Source organism: Desmodus rotundus, chromosome 1 (assembly GCF_022682495.2).
Source record: "Desmodus rotundus isolate HL8 chromosome 1, HLdesRot8A.1, whole genome shotgun sequence".
In the NCBI taxonomy this organism is placed as follows: Eukaryota; Metazoa; Chordata; class Mammalia; order Chiroptera; family Phyllostomidae; genus Desmodus; species Desmodus rotundus.
Genome location: NC_071387.1, coordinates 36,482,896 through 36,498,462, shown reverse-complemented (window position 1 = coordinate 36,498,462; position 15,567 = coordinate 36,482,896). Strand labels below are relative to the sequence as shown.

Here is a 15,567-nt window from a genome sequence, read left to right as displayed (position 1 = left end):
TGTTACATGCCTATGGCTATTCTGTAACTACCTATTTGTACTTTTTCATCCCCTCACCTCTTCACCCATTCTCCCCACTCCCTCCTCCCATCTGGCAACATCAAAACATTCTCCATATCCATGATTTTGTCTCAGTTCGTGTTTGCCTGGCTCATTTTTTAGATCCAATTGTTGATAAATATGTATTTATTGCCATTTTATTGTTCATAGTATTGATCTTTTTCCTAAAAAGTCCACTTAACATTTCATATAATAATGGCCTGGTGATGATGAACTCATTTAATTGTTTCTTTTCTGGAAGGTTCTTTATCTACCCTTCGATTCTAAATGATAGCTTTGCTGGGTAAAGTAATCTTGGCTATAGGTTCCTGCTCTTCATGATTTTGAATATTTCTTGACAATCCCTTCTGGCCTACGAAGTTTCTTTTGAGAAACCAGCTGACAGTCTTATGTGAACTCCCCTGTAGGTAACTAACTTCTTTTACAGCTTTTAAGACTCTCTATCTTTAACCTTCGGCATTTTAATTATGATGTGTCTTACAGTGGGCCACTTCACATCCATCTTGTTTGGGACTCTCTGTGCTTCCTGGACTTGCATGTCTTATTTCCTTCATCAAATTAGGGAAGTTCTTTCATTATTTTTTCAAATAGATTTTCAATTTCTTGCTCTATCTCTTCTCCTCCTGGCACCCTTATGATGCAAATGTTGGAATGCTTGAAGAGGATGCTTACATTATTCTCTTTTTGGGGGGGAATTCTTTCTTCTTGTTGTTCTGATTGGTTGTTTTTTGCCTCCTTATGTTCCAAATCATTGAATTGATTCTTGGCTTCATCCACTCTACTGTTGTTTCCCTATAAAATGATTTTATAAATTGACTGAAAAGAATCTTAGTAATGGTATTTATTAAAATGGAATGCCTGAGAAATCAATTTAACAGAAGAAATCACCAACTGCTCACTGTCTTTTCAATCTAAATAGATAAAGCTTTTCCTGTTGAAACTGATATACTTAGAGGAATGGATATATCAGTCAAGAAAAAAGAATTCAGAGGAAAAACAGAGCTATGAATACAGTACTCCAGAGACTGCCCAGAACAAAAGAGGATAATCAATGAAGTTTTCTGTGTGCTCAGGAGATATTAAATGAATATATACTATTAAAAAATATCTGTTGAGTGTCTATCATGTGCCAGGCACTGTGCTAGATACTAGATAATGTACCAAGATAGATAATCTGTAGGCAGATAATCAAAGCAGATGATAATACAGTATGCTTTAATAATTCAGTTCATTAACTACTTAGGTAATTCAATTATAATTGAAATTATTCTGATTCAAGTTCTGTCTAGTTTGTTCAGGTACAACAGCATTAGAAATTTGATTTTGTTAATGCTTGAGGTGAAAAATACAGTATCATGGAATTACCATATATATTTAATTAATTAGGTTCTGATAGTACTTACTCTTAATTAAAGGTAAAATTAGAGAAAAACTATCTCAAATAGCTTTACCACTTTACCACTTAAATAATCCTTTAGCATCTTCTCTGTACCACACAGAGAACTATGCACTGAGAATATAGGGAGTAGATCACAACTGATATCAATAGCCTGGCCAGACTGCTGGAAGCAGGTGGAGGGGTGGAAGTCAAGTGAACATGAGGGGCCACTGGAGGAGACTGCAAACTGCTGGAGGCAGCAAGTGGGCCAGGGGTGTCCCAGTTTGTGCCTTGCAAACACTCCTCTTCAGCTCCAGAGATGAATGGCAAGAGGAGGCAGTGCACTGAGTATGCAAGGCTGGCAAGACAACTGGGTGGGGGAAAAGCCCTCCTACCCCCTTCTGGTACCTGATTGGGGGTGGGACCAGGGGAAGGCAGGCACGTGAACAATAAAGGTTAGGGGGCAAGGTGCTGGATTGAAGAAACCTGTCAGTTTAGCCTGGGGAAAATAAGGGATTGGTCTGGGGGTGGACCCTTTCAGACTGCACAGAAATTTGGAAAGTTAACTGGACATTTCTGAGAAAATACTTGGCCCTTCCCAAACCCCAAACTAGTATAATCCCAAGGGAGGGAAGGGGTACGCTCTTACCCACCCCTGTAACACACTGGCTGGTGCATTTGCAGGACTTTCCGGCCCTGGAAGCTGCATGGCCAATGGCAGCGCAGGGCCCACAGGTGGGTTCCAGGGAGGAGTCTGAAGCCTGGTAGTGGCTGGGAGAAAGCTGAGCTGCCTGGATGACGACTCAGTAGCCACCTGTGGTTCCCAAAGTGGTACTTGGGAAGTACCTGATGGTACTTTGAATGGGAGAAGGAACTCTGGACGTTGCCTTTGATTTTGGTCTGGCTGAGGGTGGCTGAGTTTTCCTCTGGGTTTCCCGGAGGGGATGGGATTTGAGACAAGAGTCTGCCATTCTCCCAGATTGTGCAGCATTTGAATAAAAACCTCCTTCCTTTCTCACCAGCCTCTGCCTCTAGAATTTGCCTACTGGAGGCAGTGGGTAGCTGAACCCCCATTTTGGTTCAATAACAAAATTTACAAGGTTCATGTAACCTCATGGAAGAAGCCAGACATAAAAACAATGATATTTATTTATTTAATAAGTGGTTTTTCTTCAAAGACTGTCATAAAGTGGAATCTTTCATGTAATGCTGGTTTTGGAGGTTACAAGCAGTTATTTATGTATTCATCTTTTTTATACAACCAAAAAATCTTTGTCCTTGGTACTTTAATGAATCATATTTGTATATCACTGACTACACTAAAAAATGAATGCCATAAACTACAAATTATTCTAGTAATTGATTACAACCAACAAAAGATCTCTCATTTCTCCCCCATATCAACACTCTATTCTCAGCATGTCATGTTTCTGTCCTCAAGCCAGACTGTTCTTTAAACAAATTATTTCAGCCCATATTTTCTTCCTTTTGCCTGGATGCTTTTCAACAAGTTTACAGAAAACGTATCTACCCTCTAAAAACTATCTCATGCAAGTTTTCTTAATTTCCAAAAAATGTCCACTCAATATCCACTCTAATTTGCATGGTAACTATTTTTGCTGTTATCTTTTCCCACCTCCACCTTCTGTTTCCCCTGAGAATATGCTCTTGAGGACATCAACCACTTTTCACTCATCTTGTATGTCCCATAGGTTTAGCATGCAGAAAGGTATGAGTAAATATTCATTGAATTTAAAAAATGCAATTAATTGTTTGTGCTGTAGCAAAAATAATACTTTCACACTGTTTCTGAAATAAAAATCAAACATATTAATGGAAGAGTAAATTAGTTTTATTGACTGATGAAAAACTAAAGTGATAAGAAGTATGAATAGTAAACAATAATCATTGCATTCTGCTGGAATTCTGTTTTTCTTCTTTTCACTTTAAGCCAAAAGGACCAAAAATTATAGATTGTTAGTAAGCTAATCATTTGAAGTATTTCTTGAACAAAAACTGCATAGCTTAGCAGTTGCACAGCATTAAATATATACATTTTGCAAAACCCTGAAAACTTTTATTTTTGTGTTGACCTCAAAGGCCAATGGAATCACCTACACTGGTCGAATTCAGAGTTTCTTTTCCCTTTTCTGCCACCCTGTAAAGAAAAATAGGGCAAATTATTGAGGAAATACCATTGCAGGGGCATTTGCAAATTAAGAATATATGAAACTGAAGGCATTTTTGAGTATGAGAAGGAAGCAATTTCTTTTTTGAGTGTCTTGCAAATTTGAATGTGCATTCTACTAAATTATTTTTACAGGGTCATTTTTAAAAATAGTTAAAGTAGTTGCAGATATCAGTTACATCTATTGGAACTAGCCTAGAGTTACTAAGATCACTAATATCTTATTTTTTAAAGTTCTTTTAGACTGTCCCAGATAGTTTTTAAAATAAAAATTTTGATCAATACTAAAACAATTTATTCCATATAATCAGCAAATTTAGTAATCCAGTTCAGTACCCTTTTTGGTAATTCAATTTATAATGCAAGTTTTGTCTAAACATCTTATCAGATAGTATTAGAAGTCTGGTTTTCTTCTTCACTGGGTTGGAAAGCAGATTGTACTTTTCATATTGCTCAGTGACATATATACATCTGTATTTAATCTGCTCCAACTGAAACTCCATCCATGGTACTTGACTTAGACCAAGAAAAGAGAAAGGCAGCTTAAAAGACAAGAAGTATTTTTACATTAATTAATTTTAACACCAACATTTTCTGCCTTATTCTGATTTTAAAAGTAAATACTTGTAGAAATATGGGAAGTACAAAGGAGAAAATTAAAATCATCCACAACTACTCTACCCGCCTCCCATTTTAACCATAAATAATGGTTTGATGTATTTGCCTTAACATAATTTTATAGTTTTTTCCTCCATTTTTATAAACTATGGCAATGGTACCCAAATTTAGTTGATCATGAGAATCACCTGAGTAGTCATATTTTAAAAATTCTGATGTCTAGACTTTGTCCCAGACCTATTTATTCGCAATTACCAGGAATGGGCAAAACTATCTGTAATTCAAAAAGCTCCTAAGTGATTCTGATGATCAGCCAAGTCTGGGAAAGTGCCTTTCTTAAAATGGTGGTTATATCAGGGGCACTTGAAACCCAGGCCTAATTAATAATGGTGGCAGCTTCTCTGCTTTTTTAAAAAAATCTTTTTATCTTTTTTCTGCATATAACTTTCCTCTTAGTGATCAAAACATGTCTCTATCAACCTTTGTTTTTAAAAAATCAAGTCTAAGAACACTGTTATTTATGAACAAATAAAAGCTCTGCAAGAATTCATTCAGAGAAAATAAGTATAAAGAGGTTATGTGGAACCTGAGATGTGTGTGATACGTATTAAAAACAAGAATTATTTCCTGGTAGCAGTAAAATGAAAATAAATTTACCAATGTTATACAGCTTAAAAATCTTACCTTGATCCTCAACAAGATTTAAAAAACGCAAAAAGTTTTTTGAAAAATCATTTTCAAAGCCTCCCAGGCAAATTCTCCCTTCCGGACTGACAATATCAAAGCTGGGGCTAAACAACTTCAATGTTCTCTAGGCCACAAGTGGCCTTCAAACTTTTTTTGACCATGACCCCACCTTAATCAACACATTTTATGTCATGATTAGACCCACATACATACATGCAAATATGTGTGTGTTTATATATACACACATATACACATACACATACACTGAAAAAAAGCACTGATGTTTTTTACTGCTTCGTCCAGAAAAAAATGCTGAATGCCAGCTTGTGAATGCAGAAGAAATGACAGAATTAGAAAAATCACTATTTTGCAACCACTAAAGTAATTGCTACAAATACCATCAATGGATGCTAAACCATTGGGTAAAAAGTAATATGTGTATTACTTCTTGTAATACACATATATGTGTATATGTATCATTGGGTAAAAAATGATATGTATATCACTCCACATATCATTTATTAATTACAAAGTGGAAAATATACTTTTACAATGAAGAAATCTAAAAGATATTGCTGTACCTAAGTGATTAAACTTATCATATAACGGGACAAATGTCATTATGTGCTCTTCCTCAGTATGAGTCAATGGCATGTATACCACATCATCTATGTAGTAGCAAGGATTTTTCTGAAATACTTTAGTTATTACCAATACTTTAGTTAATACCAACATCTAGAATAACCTTGTATTTTTTAAATGTATATTATATAACAAATTTAACAAAATTAATATTGCTGGTGAATAAATTTTGGCCTAAGATAATGCAGTTATTCAATCACATAGTATCTATTACAAATGTATTATTTGTGATGAAAACACTATCAAAATTATAAAAGCATACCTGGTATTTGGCTAACTCTGCTTGTAAAACTTTCACTTTAGATCTTTCTTGTTCTAATGCAGCATGAAGTGAAGTCACCTATAATCAAATATTCAATTTTTTAAAAATACTTTTATTGTCTTCTTAGGCAAATACCCTTAATTCATTTTTTAGCTTTGTGTAATCATAGATATATAATATTGAATGTAAAAAATATGTATTATATAGTATTAGTTTCAGGTGTGAACAGCATAGTGGTTAGACAATCATATACTTTACAAAGTGTTTCTCCTCAGCATTTCCAGTACCTGCCACCTGGCACCATACATATAATAACCTTAATTATTATTACTTATTCACAATGATGATTTTTGACTCTCAGATAAATGAGCATCAGAGACGAGCCCCTCCTCACCTCCCCAATTTTCAATTAGACATTTTACTTAGCTGTAAATTAGAGATAGCTAGGACAAGCTCACTGTTCTAACACCACAGAATAAGGATGGGAAGGGGAGAAAATCAAGTCCAAGAGTAAGATGAGTTCTGCCTGCCCCTTTCTATCTCTATATTCATGGTCCGCACTACCTAAAATACAACCTTAACTTCCCCTATTCTTCAGGAAATACCTACCTCCTTTACATAGTAAACAGAATCTTCATTCATTTGCTATACATATTGAATAGTAATAATGAAGTATCATTTATATTACTTTCTTTTTGTTGTTTTTTATTGAATGTATCAGGGTGACATTGTTTAATAAAATTATATAGGTTTCAAGTGTACAATTCTATAATACGGCATCTGTATATTGTATTGTGTGTTCACTAAATTATATGACTTTCTTGCAGTGTCGATGGCTATATTTTTTAGTCAAGTTTCATAATTCAAGACTAAAGCACAGCTTAGAATACCAGTCTTGTATACAGTTTCCCTTACCTGTATAGTCAGCTCATTCTTGATACTTTGTGATTCATCAACTTGCAGAAGTATTTCTGCTTTATCTTTCACTGACAAGAAAAGGAAAAACAATAGTATAATCTTTTCAATCACTCAAATAATTTAACAATATATTAGTGATCCAAGACAGCGAGGCAGTCAGGCAAAGATAATTGTCCTCATATTTAATGAATGTATTTCTTGACCCTATAAAGCTATTCTTTTTCGCTGGTAAATTCTGATTATTTATTATCACCACAGCAGTTTTCCTGGAAATTTTATATTTTCTATAGCATTAAAATATTAATTGTACAGATAGAGTGAAACAGTAAAAACAACAAGGGCACAAGAAAATAAAAAATTTCACATAGGGAGAAAACTTTAAACACCTTGATTAATCTTCAATATTTAAAACAAATGCACAGAGGCCGTGATTGGTATGGCTCAGTGGATTGAGTGCTGGCCTGTGAACCAAGGAGTCACTGGTTTGATTCCCAGTCAGAACACATGCCTGGGTTGTGGGCCAGGTCCCAGGTAGGGGCCACGTGAGAGGCAACCACACATTGATGTTTCCTTCCTTCTCCTTCTCCCACCATTCCCCTCTTTCTAAAAATAAATAAAATCTTTAAAAAATAAAAATAAAATAAAATAATGTAGTGTTTCTCTTTGTTTTGTTTTGTTAAATTGCCAGGGTGAGTATATCATAAGGCCCACAAAAAAATTTTTGTATGACTTTCATATCAATAAAACATTGTCAAATAAACATAGCACCTGTGACATAGCTGATCATATAACATCTGTGGTCTCTCAGAACTATTCATTTCTCTAGAGATTTTTTTTTCTCTCTTTGGGGGAAGAAGAGATCTATTATTTTGGTCCCTAAGTTTCCTCAGCATTAAAAATTTCCACATGGCTGACAAATTGCATGATAATGGCTACTAAATGAAAATCTAACTCTACAATTTTTAAGACAAGTGAAGAGGGGGAAAACAAGCTAAGAGAAATTGAAGACGTAAAACTACAACTGTCACAGTTTTTATTATATGCCCATCTTTTAAAAATATTTCACTGATGAAGTTTTTACCATTGTATGCTTCTAACTCCATTTTCTCCACAGACCTTATGTACTGTATTTTTCATGTAATGGTAGTATATCAAATTTTTCTACTTGGATTATTTATAGTTTGGGTATGGACACTGATTTTATCTACTGGTTGCCATTTTTATCTATTATTGAGACTAAGCTTTTATCAGTTAATTTTTTCACTTTTAACAATGTTTCTTTGGCTAAGGAATATTTATTTCACATTTAAAAAACATACATCCAATGATATCCTTAATTTATTCAATTAGGAACATACCTTGTAAACATTTATTTTATTTTCATAATTTTATTCATTAAATCACCCACATGAACTCAGTAACATGAACTGATCTAAATGAATCTCAGGAAGTTGGTATCAGTTTGTTCAAATACTGCCTTTCCTCATCATTCTTTAACTTCTATTTCATCATAGTTAAGCTGTATAATAGTTATAGTTATAAAAAACAGAAAAGTTCTAAAAAATAAGTCTGAATCTACTTCAAGACTATATATTCTGTTCAGTTGGACAGGATTTCTGATTTTTACTCATTGTCTTGATAACTGTTATTTAATAATATAAATTTTGGTGGGACAATTCCACTCCCAGTATCTTCATATTTGAAATAATTTTTTGGTTTTATTTACTTATTCTTCAAAGTGAGTTTCACAATTCTTAAGTACTATACAGTGCTCACATGAGTTATATTTTTATTTATTTTATTGATTATGCTATTACAGTTGTCCCATTTTTCCTCCCCTTTATTCCCCTATGCCCTGTAACCCCTCCAACATCCCCCTCGCCCTTAGTTCATGTCCATGGGTCACACATATAAGTTGGTTGGCTTCTCCACTTCCCATATTATTCTTAACCTCTCCCTGTCTATTTTCTACCTACCATTTATGCTTCTTATTCCCTGTACCCTTTCCTCCATTCCCCCCTCTCCCTCCCTGATAACCCTCCATGTGACCTCTATTTCTGTGAATCTGTTCCTGTTCTAGTTGTTTGCTTAGCCTGTAGCCTGTTTTTGTTTTTGTTTTTTTAGGTTCAGTTGTTGATAGATGTGAGTTTCTTGTCATTTTACTGTTTGTATTTTTGATCTTCTTTTTCTTAGATAAGTCCCTTTAACATTTTATGTAATAAGGGCTTGGTGATAATGAATTCCTTGAACTTGACCTTATCTGAGAAGCACTTTATCTGCCCTTCCATTCTAAATGATAGCTTTGCTGGATAAAGTGTTCTTGGATATAGGTTCTTGCCTTTCATGACTTCAAATACCCCTTTCCAGCCCCTTCTTGCCTGCAATGTTTCTTTTGAGAAATCAGCTGACAGTCTTACGGGAACTCCTTTGTCGGTAACTGTCTCCTTTTCTCTTGCTGCTTTTAAGATTCTTCTTTATCTTTAATCTTGGGTAATGTAATTATGATGTGCCTTGGTGTGTGCCTCCTTGGGTCCAAGTTCTTTGGGACTTTCTGAGCTTCCTGGACTTCCTGGAAGTCTATTTCCCTTTGCCAGATTGGGGAAGTTCTCCTTCATTATTTGTTCAAATAAGTTTTCAATTTGTTGCTCTTCCTCTTCTCCTCTGGCACTCCTATGATTCAGATATTGGAACATTTATTTGTCCTGGAGGTTCCTAAGCCTCTCCTCATTTTTTTGAATTCTTATTTCTTCGTTCTTTTCTGGTTGAATGTTTATTTCTTCCTTCTGCTCCAAACAGTTGATTTGAGTCCTGGTTTCCTTCCCTTCACTGTTGGTTCCCTTTATCTCATTTTGCATAGCCTTCACTTTTTACTCTTTTTTGCAACCATACTCAACCATTTCTGTGAGCATCCTGATTACCAGTGTTTTGAACTGTGCATCTGATAGGCTGGCTTATCTCTTTGTTGCGTAGTTGTATTTCTTCCAGAGCTTTGATGTGTTCTTTCATTTGGGCCATTTTTTTTTTGTCTCTGTGTGCCTGTTACGTAGCAAGGGGCAGAGTCTTAGGTATTTGCCAGGGCAGGGCATTGTGGTGCTGTATGTGGGAGCGGGTTCCGAGATACAGGAGCTATATTTGATGTTTCATTAATACATACTAACAGGGGAAATTATTTACTAGACTTAATTTTGTCTATTTAGAAGATTTTCTCATTTATTCATGACTGTATGCCTCTTTTTAATTTCCTTTGTAAAAGCTTATGTTAAGAATTAATACACATTTTCTTTTCTGTCATGAGTGAAAAATTTTTGTAGAACTTTCAAGGTCAAGTGTCAGTAAGTAAACATAATCAGGAATGCAACTGATTAATGGGGATTTTCATAAATCAACTTATGAGGGGTAAAAGTGGGAAGGGTTTTCAAGGAACGCATATAAAGGACCCATGGATAAAGCCAAAGCAGGGGTAGGACTGAAAATGGGAGGTGGGGGTGGGTGGAGTAGGAGAGAGTGGTGAGGGGAAAATGGAGACAACTATACTTGAACAATAATAAAAAAAGCAGAATCTTAAGCAAATATTATTCTTGTTTTCCTGCTAACTGTAGTCTAATAATTTATAAGAATTGAAATTTCAAGATTTCTCTTACACGAATAATTATAAACTTGTATAATATCTAAGGTGCTATAAGAGTGACTTGTAATAAAAAATTACCACCAACAATTCAGTTTAGATCACTCTGGGAAACCTTTTTATTTTGTTCAGTTATAAATCATGTATCTTGAAAAATTATCTTCAAATATTTTTTAAGATTAACTTTTAATTCTAAAACCACAAAAATTACTTACTTTCACCCTCCTGAAGCATTTTCAATAACTGTGCATTCCTTGCCTTCACTTCTTTATATTTTGCCTAATAGTCAAAGGAAAAAAGATTTAATTTTGTCAAGTAAATTATATAATGATTTACTATCAACTTATGAAGCTATGAGTTCTCAGCTTGCCCAAAAACATAAGTCACTTCTGAAAGAAACAGGATGGAGAAAAGTGTATTGAGAACTATTACTTAAATTAAATCCCTGGTATGATAATTGAAATTAGTATTATAGGTGACTGAAAAATAAAGGAGAAGAATAAAAGTGGAGAAAACTCAGGATAATATTAAATTTTCTTGAAGTTTTTTTCTTTTCTTCCTCAAATAAAACCCTTAGCATTTCAAAATAATTTGATGAAAACAAAAAGAAAAATGAGTCACAGGTCTGTACCAGCAGTATCCAGTACTACACAATTTTCTGTATCTGCTCTGTATCTGCCACTGTCCACTATGTGACTGTTAACTGCTGGAAATGCACCTAGTGTGACTGAGAAAATACATTTTTAATTTTATTTAAATTTTGGTACACAAATAGAGTGGTTACTGAATTATACAGCACAGCCATGTGTTCTCGGTTAAGATTAAATTTACTAATATCTTGTTATTTTACTATTGTGAAAGTAATTCTTCACTGTAATGAATTACTAATTTACTAAAATATCTTTTAATTATTTTTAAATTTTTTTCTCCAATGGTTTAGCTTCTTCTCAGACTACATAAATGACTTAATTACTGTATTTTTCGGACTATAAGACGCATCCCTTTTACCCCAAATTTGGGAGGAAAATGGGGGTGCACCCTATAGTGGGATTGTAGCTTACATTTACATTGGTGAAATATTATGTTATTTATGTTATTAAATATTTTACCACGTTTTTTGCTTCAAAATTCTTTTTCCTATTTTTCTCCTCTAAAACCTAGGTGCGTCTTATGGTCTGGAAAATATGGTACGCATTTATGAACAAGAGAAACTGTTTTCACATTAACCTCCATATTCCAATTTTCACTCTAAACCACATTTATTCAACACTCTGAATTACTTATAAATATTTAATGCATTAGAAAAAACAATACATTTAATACATTATAGAAAAATAAGAAATCAGAGAAACAGATCAGTGTAAGAAAGTTGTCATTTCTTCTTTCATCATGTACACAGACATATGTACAGAAGTTACCAGATTCAGTCTTTCTTGTAAAACAAATTTAATGTATTTTTTTAATTTAATGTATTTTAAAGTTAAGTCCAATAAAGATGAATTTTGCTAAATACTCTGCCCAGTAAATTGCTGATACACTGAACAGAAGCAAGCACAGTAATAAATAAAAAGGAGTAGGACTCCTGAGCATCTTAAAAATGAATAAGAAAGAAAGGTAAGTCAGATGGGAACATAAAAATACAAAGAAGAAACCTTATACAGTCAACTACAGCTATATTCACTATGAATAAAGACATATATCCATTGTGAGTATGTAACTGTATCTTATGAAATTCTAACTATCAGGGCTTCAATGTTAGTATTTCACCAAATCATCTCTAGCACAAGCCTTTTGTTCAAAGCCCAGATCCATGTACATTGAGTCACCTATTAGAGCAGCCTTAGTGTCTGAAATCAGCAGTTAAAGTAAAAATTGCAAATGTGCAACATTACCCATGAGAAATCTTTATATTGTCCATAAAAATAACATTTAATATACACAATTATAAATTATCTACAAAAACATAAATTTATAAAATGGTAGTACCATTCAATTTATAATAAGTAGCACAAATGAAATACACAGTGCCCTTACTGGTATTTTTAATTTCATGAAAGAGAGTAATTAAAGTTAAGTTAAATACATATATGCTGTGACTCCACTGTGCCCTACTGTATCCTAAACACCTATGCTGAATCCATAGCTATTTCATACGCAACATGTCCAAAATGAGATCTATTATTTCCACTGCCTAAACTAGTTCAAAATGTACTCTTGCTCTTATACTCAATACCTGTTCATTGTTTTACCAGACTATGTTCACTCCAGGCCCTCAGCTTCGTGCATTACCATGCCACAAAGCAATTTTCATGTCACTTCTCTTCTAGATTCTAACCATAGCTAACATCTCCAATTTCATGTTCTACAACACGGGTGTCAAACTCATTTTCACCAGGGGCCACATTAGCCTCGCAGTTGCCTTCAAAAGGCCAAATGTAATTTCAACTCCTTAACAATTAAGGAGTAGTTACATTTATACAGTCCTAAAATTATTTCAGCCCTTTGAAGGCAACTGCGAGGCTGATGTGGCCCCCAGGGAAAATGAGTTTGACCCCCCTATTCTACAACTTCCAATTTCTCTAATGTCAGCAACAATGTATTTCCTACCATTTCCGTGCCTTTGTATGCACTATTCTCTCTACCTGGAAACCCCATCTTTTCTGTAATATCCTTACCAGTTTTCAGTAGCAAAAACTAATTCATTCCTGTTTCTGTGCTCTCAGGCATTCAGTCAAATCTCAATTATAAAGTCTATAGTGCAATTATTTGTATGTTTATCTCCCCCATTAGACTATCTTGCTAACTAATCCTTGTATTCTTTGGTCTGGTACACGGTATGTGCTCAACAAAGGCAAAGAAAAATATAAACAACAAAGAAAAAGCTAAGGGAAAGGGGTGGGAATTGAGGAGGAAAGAAAATGAAAACACTTATTAGGGTGGAATTTGATTTATCATTTTTTTCTCTATTACATATGCACAGCCCAGAAAGATACTTGAGATGAATAAAGAGGCTTTTTTTTTAAAGCCTAAGGAAGGAAGAAAGAGAATAATAGGTAGATTTATAGTTAACATAACTTGTATAATTAACAAGTGTTAGGGAACATGTGGAGAAACTGGAACCCTTGTGCATTGCTAATGGGAAGTTAAAATGGTATGGCTGTTAATGGAAAACAATTTGGTGATTCCTCAAAAACTTAAATGTACAATTATCACATGACCCAGCAATTCCACTCTTAGTTATATAACCAAAGAAATTAAAAGCAGGGACTCAGATATTTGTAAACCAATTTTCATAGCAGCATTATTCACAATAACCAAAAGGTAAAAACAATACGAATGTCCATCAATAGATGAATAAACAAGGTGTGGTATATACATACAATGACATATTATTCAGTCATAAAAATGAATGAAATTCTGACACATGCTAAAACAAGGATGAACCTTGAAAACATTATGCTAAGTGAAATAAGCCAGACACAAGAGAATAAGTATTGTATGATGCCACTTATATGAAGTACCCAGAATAAGCAAAATCACAGAGACTAGAGATTACCAGAGGCTGCAGAGAATAAGAAATGAGGAACTGTTTAGTGGGTACAAGAGTCTGTTTGGAATAATGAAAAAGTTTTGAAAAAAGACAGTGTTGATGGCTATACAACATTATAAAGGTGCTTAATGCTACTGACTCGTACACTTAAAAATAGTTAAAATGGCAAATTTAATTTATATATATTTTACCATAAAATAAATCACATTACTCCAATTTTGTATCAATTAATTTAAAAACCTAAACAGAAGAAACATTATTTCTATCATTCAAACATTAAACATATTATATATAAGAAAAAGAGAAACTGTGCAGATTACTAGTTTACAAACCTCCCATTGAGTGATCACATTTTTCAGTTTCTGGATTTCAGCATCTTTCCTTTCAAGTTCCAACTTTAGTCTTTCAATTCTGCCATCTTTCAGCACTACTTCCTGAAGAGAGAAAAATACTATTTTAGAACTAAGATAGTCTGCTAATTCTGGTTTACAGTTTTCCTTTGTGAAAAGTTAAAGAGGAAAAATTATAATTTTCTTGATTTTAGTTCATTTTCTACAGCAATCTTAAATGGTTGACTATATTTCTACTTTTACTCAATGATATAATTATAATTATGTACAAATAGTCACGCAATTAAGATATTTATGATTAACCTCAAACTATGAATATACCCTAGAACAGGGTGTCAAAACTCATTTTCACCAGGGGCCACATCAGCCTCATGGTTGCCTTCAAAGGGCCGAATGTAGTTTTAGGACTGTATAAATGTAACTACTCCTTAACTAGGGGCAAGGAGCTCTATATTCAGCCCTTTGAAGGCAACCGAGAGAGAGGCTGATGTGGTCCCCGGTGAAAATGAGTTTGACACCCCTGCCCTAGAATAGTATCAGGGCTTTGAAATGATATGTTTATACATAAGCATATTAAAAGTGCTCTGTGTCAAGTTTAGTCTATCTTTAAGACCCCCTAAAATTGAAAACATATGAGAAAAAACACAAAATAATAAAAAACAAAAATAGCTTTTCTCTATTATCAGCAATTAGCAGGTAGAAGATACAACTAGAAAAATCATTTTCTCCCAAGAGCAATAAAAAACACCCCCAAGAATAAAATTCAGAAATTTTGAGGGTCCATAAAGAAAAGTATAAAATACTGAAAAAGACACAGAACAAAAATGTTTATAGACAGAAAGACTAAATATTACTAAATATGTTACAACTTCAATTGAAATTCCAATAGGATTGTACTTTGGAACTTAGCAAGATAGTTAAAACTTCATATGGGAGAATACAGGATGGACACAAATAAAGTTAATGCAGTGAAAAGAAATTTGCCTAATAAATGTATACTATACAGCAAAAGTAACTAAAATAGCACGATAATGGCACCCAGGTTGACAGAGCAACGTTATAGAACAGAAAGTTTGATAGGGGAACTCAAGAGTCAGAAAATTTTAGTTTAAGGTAATAGTTAATAAGCCTAGTAGTTAATGCATGTAAAAAACTATTGTTTCAGGAACTGCAGGTACGGCCCACCCTGAATCCAGGAGAGCACAAGCCATTGACCTTTGTGCTCCAAAAGAGACCATAAACAATAATGGTGGTATCTGAGGTCCTTGTGTCCAAGGGAGAGACAGTCT

General features: G+C 34.0%; 1 protein-coding gene across 4 annotated transcripts in view; it reads right to left on the bottom strand.

Moving 5' to 3' along the window:
• Positions 1–3,268: 3,268 nt before the first annotated feature.
• The window catches only part of GKAP1 (G kinase anchoring protein 1), a 71,721-nt gene continuing 59,422 nt past the window's right edge, over positions 3,269–15,567 (bottom strand). For 2 of the 4 annotated variants that reach the window (XM_045195245.3, XM_024560170.4), the window contains 5 exons: positions 14,261–14,362; positions 10,594–10,657; positions 6,751–6,821; positions 5,836–5,913; positions 3,269–3,596 (listed from right to left, as the gene is read on the bottom strand). In XM_045195245.3, coding sequence (XP_045051180.1) covers positions 3,549–3,596; positions 5,836–5,913; positions 6,751–6,821; positions 10,594–10,657; positions 14,261–14,362 — 363 coding nt within the window. In that variant the 3' untranslated portion in view covers positions 3,269–3,548. The other 2 variants (XM_053923524.2, XM_053923529.2) reach the window with 1 other exon arrangement.